This window comes from Gymnodraco acuticeps, unplaced genomic scaffold, assembly GCF_902827175.1.
Source record: "Gymnodraco acuticeps unplaced genomic scaffold, fGymAcu1.1, whole genome shotgun sequence".
NCBI classification, from domain to species: domain Eukaryota; kingdom Metazoa; phylum Chordata; class Actinopteri; order Perciformes; family Bathydraconidae; genus Gymnodraco; species Gymnodraco acuticeps.
This window is the reverse complement of record NW_022990199.1, coordinates 226,619-245,562: the sequence shown is the minus strand read 5'-3', so window position 1 is coordinate 245,562 and position 18,944 is coordinate 226,619. Positions and strand designations below refer to the sequence as shown.

The window sequence follows — 18,944 nt, the reverse complement described above, 5'->3', positions numbered from 1 at the left end:
ACTGTAGGTGTTCTTCTAAAAAAACTGATATAAAAAAGCAGACTCCTTCTCCGTCTTATAACTCGGTCAAATCTAAACACACATACATCATTCACATATTTATAAAGTAATTGGGACTTACTCTTTCGGAAGATCTTGTTATATTCGATGTCCATTGCGAAATAACACCCTTAAATCCGCTTTAAAATATTTTTTAAAAAGGCGCTCCAAGTCCAGAGATTGCCTAAAAATCAGCTGTTTTTAAAAGATGTGTGGAATCAAAGTGGTCCAGTGATAGTTGTCTACATGAGTATAGGTCAATTGCAAACTGGAACTGCTAATAGATGATTCGGCATACATTTGATGTTGCCTTGTAAAGAAAGAACGGCCAAACAAAAGGGCCTAAATGTATTGCCCATATTGAGTTAATGCAATATTATCCTACTTCCTGTTTACGTTCCCCAAAGCATGATGGGAAGTGTCGTTCCTAAACTCAGAAATGTAGTTAAAAGTGATGCAGGTGTTTCAGCTTTGTTCAGATTTCGCTGTGTCAAAATGTGAAGACCCCTGGCTTAATCAGTAGCCTACAAGAATCCAAGTGATGATTTAAAATGTACAAAACACTATTTTCATATTTATTTTTATTTTATTGCCTAAATGTTTGTTCTTGGCTTTTCTGTGTTCAGATCCGTAATTTCTAATTTGTGTGTTGGGAATGTAGTCTTGTATGACTTCATTTTTTTCGTGTTATTGTTTTGCTGTTTCTAGTATGTTAGGACCCCCTGGAAAACGAGATGGTTCACCTCAAGGGGTTTATACTAAATAAATACAATTCAGTAAAGTGTAAAAATGAAAAGATACCCCTTATTCCCAGTATGTTTGCTCATCTAAGCTAACTGGGTTTAGCCTCAAAACAAACACGCACGCATGATAGTGGTACTCAACATCTCATTTTACTCTGCAAAAAAATCTAACATACGCATTCCCCAAAAATGTTAAATTATTCTTGTAACACACACAGACATAAGCAGTCTAGTGAGGCATGAGAGGAGTCACCACAAGGAGCAAAATAGGTCTCGGGTCTGCGTGTGCAATTGTCCCTAATTATGACAATGATTCAAGAGAGCTGCACATTCCAGTGCCTCTTATGGTTTTGCTGCTATGTGTCTTGGAGCCTGTGGAGCCATTAACACGATACCAATCTCACCAATGGCTCCAGTTTGGGCCTCCCACGGGCTCCTGAATGCAACCTGTCCAGCACGAGGGGATCCAAACATCCACCTCAACCCTCCCTCCCCTCTACACTCACACACTTTTCTCCCCCTGAGGAGGTGGGCATCAGGACAAACAATCAATGCCAACGACAGATCCACGTCAGACAGAGCGTAATTATGGGAACAACGTTCTGAGAGATACTGTGTCATTAAAACCCACCGTCTCCACTCCAACTCCACCAGACTCTTTCCTGCTGCCTGCTGTGAGGAGTGTGTGTGTGTGTGTGTGTGTGTGTGTGTGTGTGTGTGTGTGTGTGTGTGTGTGAATGTCAAGCTTGACCAGTGTTTCTAACGTCTACCTTGTCCTCATTTAACTTTTTGTGTAATTGCGCCCGAGGTTGCTGAGTGAACCTGTATACGTGCAGAGATGTGGACATGACGGAGACACGAGACAGAAACCTTGTTAGGAGCCATGCCTGACTGAGGGAAGCCACAATTGCACTTGACAGCTGCAATTTGAGAACTAAATTGCTGAAAATACTTACATGGCTGCTGTCTGATTTTAAAACCGCCCTGACAACATTGATGCAAGATCGCTCGGATGATGATGTGACACATTCAGTTTGCGTGGGCTATGGAAAAGTGGTTTTGGCATTTAATGTGCAGGTAAATAAGGGTAATATGATCTGTGTTTGTGGTGCTGTTTTTCTCTTGCGCAATAATTAAGCTGCTGAGCCAAACATTTCATGTAGAGGACGAAACAACAACCAGAAAGCAACACGTGATTCAAATCTGTCTCTTTTCATTTAAAACACACTGACAAATCATTGTGATGACAGCAAAACAATCAAATGCAGCGTGGATCACCAGCAATGGAAGAGGTAAGCAAGTAAATGTAGCAATACCACACTGTACTGTGGATCCTTATCAAAGGGACCATACAGTATAAAGAGGAGCAGGAATGAGTCCTCGTATCTGGAAATGAGTGAGCCGTCTAACAATTCCAGTTCCCTTGTCGAAGTAAATGGTTTTTGGAAAGGTATGTTAGTCAGAAGCCTGAAATAAGATCTGTGGTTAACACATGCTTAAAGGGGACCTATCATGCATTTCATACATCAACATGTGTCCCCGGTGCGTCAGGGAACTCACGCAGCGTCAGAAAATAAAACCCTCTCTCTTTTCCTCCGTACCCAAATCTCTAAAAACGGGGCTACAACGGAGCTGATCCAGATTTGCGTCCGATATGACGTAATATCTGAAATGTGGACCCACGGCCCTATCAGAAAGTTGCTATCAGAAACAATGCCCGACTGTTTTGGACGTAATATGGTCGGTGTTTACATTAGCATCGCTAACACTCAGAGCTAACCTGTACTGGAGAGCATGTGTGTGAAGAAGCAGGAAGTAAAAAGGAACTCACCTTGTGGTATAACCGGCAAGAGAGAAAGCCTTTGAGCTCCAAACTGTTTCAGAAATCATCCTTGATAATCCATGATATGGCGTTTCATCAGCGCAGCATTTAGTTTAGACGGTAGCTGCCGGGTAGAATGGGTGATCTGTTTGGTATTTTGTGCAAAACACTTCATAGACATGTTTTTTATATATTTGTATATATCTGAGAGCTATGCTATTGCCTATAAATTGCATGATAGGTGACCTTTAAGAGATTTTAACGTTTTGTTTCATGACAGAAAATATGTCAGTAAATACCCCACTATTGAATGTCCAAAGCATCTATGTTTCATAGAAACGGTGGTTGCTAACAAGTGACTAAATCAGACTATTTCATCACTCCGAACATGAGTTTACGAACATCAGCTTAGTGATAAGCTTAGTGGTGAATATTAGCTTAGCGGTGGCGATGCTCAGCCATGCTCTGCGATGTGGTTTGTTTATAGCCTAGCTTTTTACTTCTGGCTATTGCATTTACATTTTAAGTCATATCATATAAACAATGTAAAAAATGTGGAGATAATCCTGCTGAACAAAACCTGTGAGTATCACAAACACGTGTTTTTGCAACACAGCAAATGTTCTGCAATATTTCAAAATCCAATGGAAAAACCCCATTGCTTTTTCTGTTAAGGGACCCCTTGCTGCCAGGTCTGCCTTCAAATCACTGCACCACAGCTATAATATTAGTGTGAAAAACAGCAAGTAATGAGCTCCACTGCTTTGCATTAATCTTTCATCTTCTGCTCCACTTGGGACGGTATCATAGCAACAGGTTTGTTTAGGGCCGCCGCACTATCAGCAGGACTGCTCGGCTCTGTTTGGAGTAACTTAGGCTGCTGTGAAAAAATCCAAGGCATGCTAAAAACATAATATACAGGAGCCTGGCTAAGAGAGAGTCTCCCTGTCTGTTCCCTCCGCAGGTAGCCATGTTTGGAAGTGCTGACAAACAGAGAAGAAAGACAGAATGCATGGGGTCCGGGACGGAGGCTGGCCCTTCTCCAAAACGTCCCCTCCTCCTCATATTTGTGCTCCAACTATGGTCGCCTCTCATAACCAAGATTGATAGTGAGTTATAGCAAACTGTAGCACTTTTAATAATAAAAAGAAGTGATTTAGATTGAGTTCCCTTGGGTTTTTTGTTTGGGTGTCACGTGCAGTAGTGTGAACATGGGTGTGAAGTAACAAAGAAGATTTACTTAAGTACCATTTTGAGGTAGTTGTGCCTTACTTGAGTATTTACATTGTTTGCTACTTTGTACTACTTTGTACTTCTATTTAAAGGTAAATAGTGTACTTTTACTTCACTACATATATTTAATACCTTTAGTTATGATGCAGATTTGGATCCCACACTTCCCCTGCCTGAAACTTCTTCATTGGACTCCATTGTTTACTTCTGTAACAGTGACATCACTATGTAACACTTCTATTGTCTAGCGCTCCAATACGTGATAGGCTAAGGGACGGGACATCTCTTAGCAGTTGACCAATCACAACAGAGCCGACCAGTTAACCAATCAGAGCAGACTGGGCTCTGGTTTCAGACAGAGGGTGAAAAGGCAGTATGAGGAAAATAAAGGGCTTTTGGAAGATTAAAGCATGTAAACAGTAGAAGCACAACATTAAAATATGGGGTGTTTCTCAATATCGAGTACGCTTGCTTGGTAGCACATGTCTTCCGAGTCACTTGCTTCAGAAGCGAGGCAAGAATACTTCCTGGCATTCGGAAAACAAAGAGTGGAACAGGCGAGCAAGTGTGCGTCATATGAGAGGCCCCGCCTTACATTTTCCGCCACAGATTTGGGGAAATTGGTCCGTGCGCAAAGCATTGTGGGGATTTTAAGACCGCTGAGTCTACACATATGCAGCCTCGAAATGTCTCCAAACGAAGTACGCCGGGCTCGGTAGAATTCCAAGTATGCTGGACATTGGAACAGTACTTCGGCGGCACTCGATGACGTAGTATGCTTGAGATAGTGTCTCTGGAGCAGCTTTCCTCGACATTGAGAAACACCCCTGGACCTGAAAATTGAGCGAAATAGCACCGTTAAATGCTAGATCTGAGTACTTCTACCACCGGTCACACGTGTGTCAAATTAGTGACATTTAGCGCTTCTCTCCCTTTGTTTCAGCGACGCTGCTACACAGGATTTGTTGCTAAAACCCATCTCCCAATGACTCACTAAGGTAGAGGAATCTCATAATTAAGGCCTCATTAAAGCTACACAGCACGTTGCACTATGTTGGTTTACAGGGCAGACAGAACCTCAAAGATCCACAATGGGGCTATTCATAATACCTCACTTCTCCGAAAGGAAAAGAGAAAAGCAAGTTGCTCTTAGCATTTCGGCAGATGTAATTGCAATCACTCAGCTTGTCTGATGCTGATAATGGGGCGATGGGAAATTCCTGTCAGAGTCGTGGCGCAGGGTGGTTTCGCAACCACTTTTGGCAGGCTTTATGTTCCACTGCAGGGCAGCGAATGCGTTACGGCATGCTCACATAGCTGTCATTAAACACATTTTGGAAGAAAAAAAAAAACATAAGACAATCAAAACTCACAAGTGTGTGCCATTCTCTTGCTTCTGGAGCAATGAAAAGGCAAATATTATGTAAACGTATATCGTCTGTCATCCCTGCGCTGTTCAATGTAGAAAGACTGCAGCTCATGGGGAAAGAAGGAGAGTGAATATGCTTTAGTCTTACAGTATGTACACTATACATTCTGGCTGAGCTATTTTCAATGTCTTTATTTTCAAAACATTTCTCATGACTGGTTTATGTGAAGCTTTGGGGCAATTAGAACACATAATAACTGGTACCTAAAAATGTTGGCAGCTCATTTAAAAATAAAAACAAGTAATGTTTGTTTTCCAAATGTTGGCTTTTCAGCAAGCAGCCCCCTTCCCTTCTGAAATGTGTGCTACAGTAGGTTGCTGAAATAGCACGTGGGTGCAACGTTCTTGTGGTGGGTTTTTGGGTACAGTATGTGACAGTTGGCATCCCAGCAATGCTTCCATGAGAAGGCATTCATGCAGTGATGCTAACAAGCTAATTTGACTGGCTGGACAAGCATTTATGCAATAAAGTCCTCCTTATTACTGCTGTAGAGACCACCCAGGAAACAATATTAACATCTCCAAAGAGGAGCATTAAAGTGCCATGTACTGGACTTCGCTGTGTTGAGATGGACAACAGATATTCAGTTTTAATTAAAATAGAAACCTGAGAAATACTTGGATAAAAGGTCATTGCTATTTGATTTGATTCCCTGGACATGCCATGCAGTTTTCATTACAAATACCAAGATGTTTTAGTAATATTTTACAGATAGTCATGAATTCCCTTGGCAGTCTGCCAGTGTTTGCAAAGGAATTTCAGGTATTTCACAATTGAAATGATGCCACGGGGAGCATTTTGTTCAACTCCAGGGGATGTTTTCATAAATAAATCAAAGCTACTAAAAGAAAAACAATGAAATGAAGGTTAATTACTCCCCCAGAGATAGTGATGATATTAGAACAGGCAGTTTCACATATTAAAGAGACCAGCATTTTACATTTAAAAAAGTTTAATCTTCAAATTACAGCATAGTATGGGTAATACAAAAATAGCAAAAAGATATAATTTTATTTTTACAATAATCTGGTTTTTCAGGAGTCCACGAGAGTTTCAATCAACAAGTGATTCATACATTTCCTTAGAATATAAATACCATATCAAATGTCACTGCTTTCAATGATACCTGTGTATTAGTTATTATAAATTACAAACATCTATATGACAAGAATTGGATAAAATACAAAAAATAAAACAGATAAATGATAGCAAAGAATACTGTAAAAATAATCTTAAAGTAAAAAAAAATGTTCTCTTACAGCTCTCTCAGTAAATGTCACTTGATTTGTCGGACACATTTAAACAAAACTAAAGCCATACTCAGATTATAGCAGGAAAACTGTTGCATGTGCCACCGCCATGAAAGGCTCCTGTATGTTGTGTGAGCTTTTGGAGGATGTTCATAGTGCGCAGAGCAGGAAAGGGCGGAAAGTTACAATTTGGTGAACGCCAATTGCCGCTTACCTACTTCAACCTTTTCAGAAGTGTCAAATTACAATAGATATCACCGCATGGAGACAAGACAAAACAGATATTTGCTTGGTGAAATATAAGCATTCACACAAATCATTGTTTGAGTCTACGAAACACAGCAATCTAGTGCTAACAACACCAGCATTGTTTAGTAAAGCGGACTTCTGGACTTTGTCAGAACACATTAATACACACTAATGTACTGCATGCTGAATACCCATTCTTAATGTACTGCATACTGCCATCATTAAATCGCCATCATTACAATCTACCACATGGACGCCATTGCAAAGTCTAAAGGGCCAGTTGAGTATTTCCAGTAGGCTCAGATCTCATTATCAGAAGACGCACCACACATTACGCAATACCTTTGTTTTTCCGTTGTAATGTGAATACGCCATAAATCGTCTACAGTCATGCTAGCATCTCTTATTTGGTCACACTCGTTTTCAATGTTTTGCTTGTATAATGTTAACCATCTTAGTCTTTTAGCAAGCCTTAACCCTTATTCTTCCTGAGCAGGACATGAATGTCGGTACCAAAATGTGTGGCCTACTATAGTTCTAGTGAAGACAGTAGGATTCATCCTCTTGTGGTCATGAATGTCAGGCTTACAAAATGTCATTGCGATACATGCACAAGCTGTGAGATACTTTGGTGTGAACGACTGACATTGCCACGGTGTTAGCATGGCTAAAAATGAAGGTATAGTTATATTAAAAATATGTAATAATTACATTTGTGGGACAACATCTCATTGAGCCGTATTTTCTCTGTTGAGCATGTTTCCATTGTCCAGTGTACTCACAGTCTATGTACCAGATAACATCTATAAATGTGAGATTTAATCCATGATTAAAAAGAACATGAATGTGTACATAGATCATGTAGAAAAAAGCATTAACATGTCCACTATACATTAAACACAAATGTACTTTCTAGTGTTCCCCAGCTCTTCCTACATCTATCCAGGGAACATTAATAACATTGATAGTTGGCTTACTGCAAAGGTCGTCAACAAGCACGATAACACACACTGTTACAGACATATTCACGGCTTATTTTCAGGTTACTTTATTGGTGAAGTAACAGTCCTCAGGGGAGTGGCAGTGTCGCACTGTGAAAAACCAACTCAGTCCTTGAGTTCTTCACACTGTCCTCTCACCATCTGACAAGCAGTCAAGTCCATGTCAGCCTCGCTTCCTTCCTTCAAACCTCCCCTGTGGTTTGGTTCTGTGTGATGGTGCTCTTAAGCAGTCCGTTGAAATACAAATATAAAAAGACAAAAATAAATTGGCAGCAGTGGAATGGCTTGGATTAGCCACTGTTCATTTGACAGGGCTATACACCAAGCAGCATGCCCATAAAATCTGAACCGTTCTGTATTGTGATTGAAGCGCCGGCTGCGTTGTCCACAAATATGGAGGTGTACTGCCCGGCCTGTAGAGGAAATAAAACACAACAGTGATGCAGAAGAGATTACACAAACACAGATATTTAATGTTGATGTGTTGTTAAGTGTGCTGCTCACCTGAAGCTCCAGCAGCCCCTGAACGCTGACAGTAAATATCTTGCTGTTACTTTCTAAGCCAACAATCATCTCCAAGGAGCTGCAATCACAAAGAGAAGGACATTTTGATGTTAATTTCGTGTTTTACAAAACATCTCACATTTTCAATCGTCAAGATCTTGCTTTGTCTCTATTCAGATACTTCCCTTGAACAAAGTCAAATCACACCATGCCGGAAATGACGAGCGCTAGCTAGTGAGCTACAGCAAACTGTACCAAATCATTATAGACAGCTCAATTAACACTATACAAATGACAATAGGTTCTTATCAACACCAGTATAGTCAACCCAGTGTCACGGCATTTCGTGTTATAGTCACGAAATTAATTTAATCTATTGATTCGTGTTCACCGACACGATTTCCGTTTTTTTTCATGTCACAAAGAACGATTTTAAAAGCAATGTATTTCTATTGGTAGTATGTTTCGTGCCTGCACCACGTCTTGGAATACCAGAAGCTGTGTGGTTCATAAAAACATTTTCTTACTCAATATCTTACCCTAAGCCTAACCCTAACCCTTTTATTTTAAATTGTATAATGTCGGAGTTTTCTTGCCGTCCGTGAGGAAAATAAATAAATGGCTCAGAGCCTCAGAATACTGAAATCTGTATTTGTTTTAATCCCTTTTTTTTTCTTTCTAATTTGTTATTATTTACATTGCTTTTAACACGAAATGCCGTGAGACTGTGTTGGTATAGTGGTACATAACTCAAATAGTGAACAAAATATAAATATAACCCATATATATATATCTTATATTCGTATACTGCTGTGTTTACCGAAGCAACCGCAATTGTGAATGGTTGTGTAACTTCTGTTAGGCAGCCAAGATATTGATAGTGTCCAGCTTTTCAGAATCAACTTTTTGACCATTATGAGTGCACCATCAGGGTCATGCAACACATTTCGCTATATTTTTGGATGCACCAATGCCCTCAAAACAGCAAATATTAGTCAAGAAGTACGCAATGTGAGACCCAGAACTTGTTTAATTGCTCATTTTAAAAACATCTTCCGACATGAGAAATATGCTTAATTCCTTTTTTACTCAGAATTGAATGAGAAACACATTTTTCACATAAGATTGACTGTCACGTCTTTAGAAATAAAAAGCTACTACAAGCAGCTTACCAAATTAGCTTAGCACAAAGACATGAAATGTGAGATAAAGCTAGCCTGCCTTAATGTGTATATACGAATCCGCAGTGAAACCTCACCAAATAAACCTCACCAAATAAACGTTATATCTCTATTTACAAACTTTGGGCGGAACACATAACACTGTGTAATTGTGACAGAGCAGTGCTAGCTGCTTACTGCTGTTCCAGTCCTTATGCTAAGCTAAGTTAACCAGCCCCAGCTTGTAGCTTATATTGAACGTATAAACATCACAGTGGTCTTTTTCTCTAACTCTCAGTAAGAAAGCCTCCCACATGCTACTTTTCTTGATCAACCCTCTGCCCTCAGAGCCTGTATGGATGGTTGTAACATTTCAACAGGCTTTAACCACACAGGGAGAGCCCTGGCTCCTGTTAAGTGGAAAATGGTACATTTTTATGGCAAATCAATCACGTTGGTCTTCACTCCAACTGCCATCACAATGAGCCTCATTTCACATTCTCTGCATTTTCATGTGTGGGAGGGCGAGACTTTCTGGGGCTTTGGCTCGAAATAAGTAAAAGCCAAGGACTCTTTTGGGTTAGGTAAGCCATCATAAGAATATTATGTATATGTTCCCCTAATTGTACCAAGCTAGGAGAGAGGCTGTGGAGCTCTGCAGAGTCCGGGGGAGACTTTAGGGAGCAATTCATTTTTGCAGTTTTCACTGACTTTATGTAAATAGAAAATATTGGAAAGAACTCAAAACCTTCCTCCACTGGATTTGCACAAGTAGAAATGCTGTATTAGATATCTCATTATCTCCCTCTCACATCCCAATAAGGGCATTTTACTGCGCTGCTGCCGAATAAAACAGGCTGCCTGAAGAGTCAAAGGTGAGTCTGTAAAGATTAGTTAGGCGACAGGGACGAAGGATCCAAGTGAGAGGACATTTCCTTTAAAGACCTGCTCTGCTTTTATACAGGAAATGCCAAACTGGTTCCACACAAACTGTTACAAACAACACCTTTAACAGCTCATAAATACTGGAGACGGTCAAGGCAGCATTGAACACCAATCAATGATGTGTCACAAAGGGAAAGTAAACAATTTGTCAGAATAAATATTTCAAGAAAGTGTAGTTGTTGGGGTCAGATGATTGTTCTCCAAGATCAGTTGTATTAACTTTTAGTGGTAAAAGGTTAAATGACTGAGCAGCTAAAGCCATGATCAATGAACATTATTAAGGTAAGAAGTAGTGTTAGTTAAAGTATGAATTATTGTTTGATTCTAGAGTTCCTATTTACAGTGGTTACGATCTACTTTCATTGTCAACTAAGGTTTTATTTACATGAGGCTATATGGATGTTCACATTGTCGCACGAAATCATCGGAAAATATATCAGAATGGAGAGCTACAATGAAAACTTAAAAAGATATAACAGAAGAAAGCAACACTTTTGCTGTAAACTAAGATAGTTACTCATATTACAGAGCTCTATATGATGCATCACATTTTCAAAGTACTTACATTAGCTATAGCGCTGTCCCATAAGGAAGGATACGTAGGAATAAGTTCAGCTGTTTATTTTAACGACTCAATTTACCAAAAGGATTGTGATGAGCGAAAGGTGTTTCTTAAAGCCGACTTCATTCAAAAACCCTAAGCATAAACTTGTCAGAACAAGATTAAAACTGTAGCAATATTAACCGTGGCAATCTACGGTTTAACAGTGTCACCGCCGTAACATTACTTTGCTAAACTCATTGTGTAGTACACCCATCTGGATAACTACAATAGAAACCAGGATCATTTGGCCGTTGGTACAGAACACATACAGGTGTATGCAGGAATCCTGAAGTCAGATGTAAGACCTTTTTTAAGACCCTTTCCATACATTTTAAGACCTCATCGCCACTTGGAGTTTTAACCGGTTACCTTGGCGACACACTTCACCTCACATTGACTATATACAGTATAGATTGTCCTTCCTCCTTATCTTCCAACCATTTGGACGCAGACTTGCATTTCTCCATAACGATGTTGTTTAACAACCGGCGTAAACGGAGCCTCGTGCTATCAAGCAGTGAGCGTGCGATGTCCTGTTCAGATGACGTCAGATCCAACGGGATGCCATAAATAAACTACACAGAATCACACTACACACCTACGCAATGATTACATTCAGGCAGACTGTAGAACACAACCTCTTTGGACAATTCATATACTTATTGAAAACAAGCTGCAAAATGTAATACCTTGGAAAATGCCGTTCAATACTTTTTAATAGCCTTCATTTTCGCTAAATTGATTTATCAACTTTTAATACTTGTTAAGACCCCGCGGACCCCCTGTGAACATAGAGGCTGAGATGTTGATGAGTCAAGACAAAATGCACACAGATAATCAACACCTGATACTGTTAACATCATGTGTTTGCATGGAGAAGAATAGCCAGGTGTATCATGCACCCAAATAAGATCCAAACTCAGGTTGTAGTGTGCATGTTAAGACACTGAATGGTACAAAATACCTACGTGTATCTATGGCAGAGTGATTCAATGCAGATCAGCACCCGAACATTATCCCTGGCCTTCAGCTGACTCTTGGTCCTCTTCACCTCGTTGTGGTCTGCAAGGAGAGAAACATGTACACAATCACATGGAGATAATGTCTCAAGCATTGCTCACAAACAAATATATCCCATTTAAGTGGCCGCAACTGAAACCCTACAGCTGAACAGTCCAATCTCAGTAACTTGACACAACAGGCCTGTCAAACTTCGCTTTTCTCTGTATCCTGATCTGTATATTTATATTTTTCAGTTTTTCCAAATCCGATAAAGTAAAAGTACAAGGCGTGGATTAAACTGCGATAGTTTACTCAAATATAAGCCGCAGTTGTATATATAGCTAACTAGCGTCTTCGCTGTAGTAACCTTATTTAAAATGTTTGGACATCATAACATTTCCCTCTTCTTTCAATAAAAGCTAATATTTTCTTCATTGTTCCTCATCATACTTTTAAAATAGGAATAACTCGCTTTACACGCAAAACAAGAACAATGCAGTTTCTTTATTTACATATCTACTAAATCAACGTTCAATTGGTGAAGATGTTTCACTTTTGCATGGGACATGTAGCTTTAACCCCAGTTGTTATGCATGTCTCATGTATGTAGGTGTCAAGCACATATTTAAGATCCTTTAAAAGGGTTGTCATTTTAAACCTGGTCAGATGGAAATGTTAAAAGTCAGACATAGGTTTGCTATCCTGGCTCCAAAATGGTGGAATGAGCTCCCCATTGACATCAGGACAGCAGAAAGCTTACACATCTTCCGGCGCAGACTGAAAACTCATCTTATCGCTTTGGATGAAAGTGTCAGCTAAATGTAATATAGACAGCGTAAAAACACTGTTTGCCTATGATGCACAAATTACGCCAATTAAGGACTGTTTCTTTACATTTTTAGACCCTTATTTCCTTTGTATATGTCCTGTAATACTCCATATAAGACAGTGACTGTGACTTACCAATGTGGACGTTAGCAGAGAACTGGTAGATCCCAGTGATGGGAGCCGTGAATCTCCCGGTGGACTGGTCCATCCCCAACCCTCTGAGGAACGCTCCTTTAGCCGGAGGCTGAAAGCACAGACACATGAAGTTAATATGTTAATTCATTCTCTGAGAGCCAATATGCCGGCCTGGCTAACTACCTGGTCAGCTACAGTTCACCAAGTAAGCTTCAACTATTTCCTCGTTTACCCTGAATCAGAATCAGAATCAGAATCAGGTTTATTACCAGGTAAGTTTACACGTACGAGGAATTTGACTTGATGTCATGGTGCATACATAAAAATGTCATTAAAAAATATTAAGAAATAATACAAAATATAGCAGTATTTACATAGAAATAGAATGGAATAAAATATGGAATAAAAATCGGCAGTAATAAAAAAAGAAAACAGATATTTTGTACATTGTGTGCATTAATGTAATGCATAGAATGGTTTAGTTTGACCCAAATCAAGTGTTGGTAAAAACCATAAAAGACTGAGTCAAGTGTTGTGAAATATCATGCAGTGGAAATTCTGCAAATGTCACCAAGCTTATGGAACCGATTTGGTGAAGATGTACGTCGTTAATTGGCTTTCTTTTTCTTTAAATATGACAAAAACATGTACGTATCCCTTCCAAAGCCATATGTACCACGCTTGTACGAACAAAGTGCTGTGTTAGCATGTTAAACAGTTCGGAAAAGCCTAATCCTCCCTCCTGAAACCATGACAGCCCATCCCAACGGGGCATAGTTCTTCCACTACAGCATGCCGTTTCAAACAGTGTCTATTTCTGTCCTCTCCACACTTTATTCCAAGTCAGAGACAGAGTGCCTTTTGTACGCTGCCCAGAAAGTGTTGTGTATAATTGAAAAAGTAGATATTTGTATCCAGAGAGCCAGTCTGGGTCTCGGAGAGGCAGTGCACGCTTTGCCAGTGCCAGTTATCAGAGAGGGGATGATCCTCTCGTAATTCCCCCCACATGCAAACTAAGCGATGATTACCAAACACTCGCTCTTTCAAACACAATTAGGAGAGAGAAGCAAATGGGTCAGAAAGAAAGCGTGAAACCATGCTGAAGCAGGATTAGCCAAAACCTTTCTTTTTCTACCAAAGCTGAACTGGTTCTTAAAGAATAGAATATATCTTTATTGTCATCATACAAAGTACAACGACATTTCTTTGACAACTCTCACTGCAGTAAAAAATAGACACAAATAAATATATGAATAAATAAGAGTGGTAAAAGCAGAGGTAGTAGCGATTAACGACAAAATTCAATGTCATAGTGCATATTTACTGTGTGTTGTTCACAAGGGTTATAGTAACCAAAGGATGCAAGTCAAATAGCCATACATATTTCTAAATAGTAGTGGTTGCAGTCTTTGAGGGGCGGAGGTGTGTTTGTGAATGTTCACAGTTGTGCTCTGAGGTTAAACATTTACTTGGTGGTTTCAATTCAAACGTACTGTCTGAAAGTTCTGCAGCTCCACCAGAGTGAAAATAAGGAGCCCCTCCCCACGCCCCTCTGAGAGATACACAATGGTGCTCTAGGAGGAGATTCAGGTGATAAGGGGGGGGGGGGGTTACCTTGGTTGGTGATTGGCTAATGGTTACACAACCCAAAAAATCGTTATGACATCATAAAGTGGCCAAAATCTGATCAGCTCATTTTCAGACTGGTTTTTATATAAATGGATCAGGACCAAAAGAGAGAGAATCTTTGTTCCTGAAACCTTCAGAGTCTCTTTCCACAGACGGGACACATGTTGATGTATAGAAGACATGAACACGTGGATTTTGCATAATAGGTGACCTTTAAACAAACGTACTGTCTGAAAGTTCTGTAGCTCCACCAGAGTCTTCTTGTCGACCACCACGGGTCCTTTGAGCTTGCAGTGGAAAGCCTCCTCGATCCTCCGGTACGAGGTCATCCCCTCTAGCGTGAGCAGGGCTGTGGGGAGCTGGCTGGGGCTCGCCTGCCTCTCCAGAGACGCTGCTGCTCGCCTCTCTGTGGCCTCTGAAAGAAACACATCCACGTTATTCTACACTCAATGAGTTAATGTTGGGAAAATACTGAATGTACTCTTCCAATATCAGAGTACACATGATAACAAAAGCCCTACGTATCTGTGTACGTAACAGGATGTATGATTAGAAGAGCATCAGGACTAGGATAGACATATGACAAGCATGATCATTTCTGAGGTGGAGCTAATCTGAAGTAAACATTGAATACTGCTTTCTATTCCTCCATCTTGTGACTGTGTAACCCCTCTCTTGGATATCAGCATGTGAAGGACACTGTTCAGGAACTAGTTGATGCTCTGTATGTGATGACTACTTCCATTCTGGAGAGGATCACAGATACATGGATCCTGATATTGAAGCTCAAGCTGTTGATGAGTGATATTTTAACATCGATTTTATTCGATAATATGGTCAAATGTAGATTCGATTAGACTTTATTCCAATTGAGTTCTGGGACAATGAAATACAGTAAGCATCTAACCAGAAATGCGTGAGAAGCTTTAAAGGTCCCATGTCATGGCCATTTCTACTGATCATAATTCCATTGTTCAGGTATACTACAATAGATTTACATTGTGCAATTTTCCAAACTCACATTGGTTTCTCATCCAGCATCTCTGTAAAGTATGTGTATTCACTCTCTGTCCTAAACGGCTTGTTGGAGCTCCTGCCCCCCCCCCCCCTTCCTGTGAGCCCTAGTGGCCGTCTGCGAAACAGCGAGACACAGCAAAACCCAGCCCGGAACACACACACACCCGCAGCCTGGCTGCGAGCCTCGCAACGTCCCACCGAGTGTGTGTGTGTGAGGAAGTCCGCGGATTGGTCAAAACGTAACGGCTCCGCAGACGTAACGTAACGGCTCCGCGGATTGGTTAATTTGGACCAATCTGCGGAGCCGTTACGTTACGTCACTATACCCGAAATACGTCACTATACCCAAGAGGTAAACAATGGAAAAAGAGAAATCTCCAACGAGGCGTTCTGGGGCAGCATGGACAGGTATTTTCTGTATTAGAGTTTTACTCGCTACAGGGTGTACTTTGAGGGTTTGTGACTCTGCAGACCGTTTACATGCAGAAAAAGCTACATAACACACAAGGGGACGGTAATAACCGGAAAAGCATGACATGGGACCTTTAAAGTACAGTGCAATGTATAGGTATAAGTGTCTAAATACGAGATATATACAAAAGTATATACAGAATGAGTGTAAAATGTATAATATAGACACTTAAAAGGTGAATGAAAATGTGGGGGACCTATATGTGGTAATATTTAACGGAAGGATTTACATGTGTTGGCATTTAACATGCTAACACAGCACTATGCTAGTGTTGGCGTGTTAAATAGGGCTTTGGAAACCATATTTACATGTCGTTGTTGTCGTTGTTGTTGTTGTTGTTGTTGTTAAGTCAGAAGTAAAGAGAAAGTATGAAGGAGGACACAAGAAGGCAAAGGATGGAAATCTTCATGAAATATGTTGACACTTTTATAAATAATGTGAAAGAATATAAGTGAATATTAATAAGTGTCATACATATGTGCACATCCATATGTTTAAAAATGAATGAGCCGACTTGTGTCTGGGTTGGAAAAATGAACAAATGTCTACCTTTAATCATGTCTTTGAACTCCTGCAGAAGGACTTCCTGGGTCACCTCAGCTCCAGGAGATCCAGGAGGTCCCTGAGGGCCGGGAGGACCAGGAGGACCAGGGGGGCCGGGCTAATGGAGGGAAAACATTCAAAACATTGTCATGCATCCAACTCAATCTCAAAATCACGATGTCTTATTTACCAATCACTGCAAAGTACCAACGATCATTAATCATGTACACTTGTTTGAAAAACTGCAAGACACACAATCAATCTCTTGGGTTTACCAGGGGTCGTTTGCGTTTGCGACACTTTCCAGGAAAGTTGCCAACAGGTCTTTTAACAAAGTCCATCCATGATCCCAGTGGATCCACTCGCTGGTTGTCAGAAACCTGCAGCAGAGAGAAAAACCCCAGAGTTAGTCATAGAATGAATAGGAAAATATGAGCATAAATCGATTTCAAGGACATTCACAGTGTAACCAATAATGAAGGCATTTATTTTAATCATACTTTTTATGGCTGTAATAAAATAAATAAGACCCAATAAAAAAAAGGCATGCCCCGTTATTGGAAGGCAAGATTTTAATAACCAGGATGTGGACGTTGCTATAGCCATCACACTGTGTTCTCATTCAATCATTACAGCTTTTAAAATACAGATCCATTATGAGTTGTATTTCTTAATAACTTTGCCCAACTGAGGCATGATGCAAAGGAACGTATTTACAAAACTGAATCAAATCCAGAGTCATTTCTTCCTTCTTCCTACTATCATTGGAAAAGTCTTGCCTTAAGATACAATTAACTGGTGCCAGACTCTGAAGAAGGTCACACAAGGAAACCTCTCTGTCTCTCCGACTGCAATTCCTGAAAAGAGGCTTTTTTAAAATTCACCCTCTAAGTTTAGCCACCATTCTTCCCCGAAAGCTTCACTCTGTCTGTGCTTATTTCTTTATCCCAGATAACTCACTCAGGTGCCACGTCAGGTCTTATTTGCCCAAAAAGCTCGGATGAATGTAAAAAAACCCGCAATTTCTTTTCGGCACATGCATGAACATTTCCATGAGCTCTCTGGTGAAAAATGAGTCTACTACTTATACGTGTGATGTAGACTGTGTGTGTGGACGTCAATTACTGTAGTTTATAACAACATGTCAGAATAGTCAACACTTTCTCCGTCATCGAAAGACATACAAGTGTTTTATTGTATTAACTGTGCTTATTTAAGTAATGTAATGATGGAAAAATGTCATAAACAAGATAACAAATGTATATACAGCATGTAAACCAGGGTGGGTTTTGATTTAAGATTGTTTCCTAATGCGCCATGTTCTTATCTCGAATGACTCCTTCATAATAAATTACTGTATAGGAGACTGGGATCTGGTTTGGAGATAAGAAAACGCAGTCCATGAAAAACCCACTGGAAGAAGCATTTTTATGCAACAACTGGCATGTTTTCATTTTGGTCAAATGTGAAGTTGAAAGAATTCCAGCTTGAATCTAACCCTTCCCTAAAAATGTCAAGTGCCGTCAGTGAAGATAGAAGAGGAGATAAAGACGAGGTGAGCTGCCTGAAATGGAATTTGTTTAGGGTTGGCAACGGGACACGGATCACTTATCTTCAAAACCAACATGACCCTTTCTTCACTGTTAAAGACTTGCCTCTTGTTCCGCCACAACAAAGTTACTCCTTGTTTGTCTTTTCAATTTACTGGAATAAAAGCTGTTTTTTTAAATATTCAGGCTTTGCAGCAGCGTCTCTCTCTCTTTCTCCCCCTTTCCCTCCCTCTCAGTGACTTTCTCTTCTCTCTGACAGCAGACAAAATAAACAACTTAACAGGCGCTGAGCCGGCTGTGCGTTGGATCGCTCTGTATTTTTGTTGTGATTTTGAGGTTTGGAAACGGATAAAAGCCAGGCTGATTTGGTCAAGACTTGAAATACTTTTACTCTACTCAATACTGTTTCCATAAGCCGGGGAGCCTGTTGAATAAACCGCTTTTTCCTCTGACATTTCAATTTCTCATATTCATTTACATACCAGCTCTGGAAGCTTTATAAGAAGAGTTTGACATTGTGGGAAATACTTAAACCTGCAATTACTGAGTTATTGGGCGACATGTGAACACCACTTTGGTGTATGTCATCACCTCTAAAGCTAATATGGCTAACTCATTAACAGTCGATATCCACACATCCAGAGGTCACAGAGCTACATTAATATTCTTGTATTCTTCAACAGTTGTGTTTCAGTCCATCTGATGCATGTAGGTCCAATTTTCACTATTGTTTATTTCTGTTTTTTTAAAAGCTTATGTTGAGTGTTGGGTGACCTTTTATCGAAATG

General features: G+C 40.1%; 1 protein-coding gene across 1 annotated transcript in view; it reads right to left on the bottom strand.

The window, feature by feature from the left end:
* Positions 1 to 6,201: 6,201 nt before the first annotated feature.
* Positions 6,202 to 18,944, bottom strand: part of c1qtnf12 (C1q and TNF related 12) — a 28,997-nt gene continuing 16,254 nt past the window's right edge. Inside the window, exons 2-8 of the mRNA XM_034218198.1 lie at positions 16,882 to 16,986; positions 16,613 to 16,724; positions 14,802 to 14,989; positions 12,946 to 13,054; positions 11,949 to 12,042; positions 8,272 to 8,350; positions 6,202 to 8,180 (exon numbers count right to left, since the gene is read on the bottom strand). Coding sequence (XP_034074089.1) covers positions 8,082 to 8,180; positions 8,272 to 8,350; positions 11,949 to 12,042; positions 12,946 to 13,054; positions 14,802 to 14,989; positions 16,613 to 16,724; positions 16,882 to 16,986 — 786 coding nt within the window. The 3' untranslated portion in view covers positions 6,202 to 8,081. The remainder of the gene's footprint in view (positions 8,181 to 8,271; positions 8,351 to 11,948; positions 12,043 to 12,945; positions 13,055 to 14,801; positions 14,990 to 16,612; positions 16,725 to 16,881; positions 16,987 to 18,944) is intronic.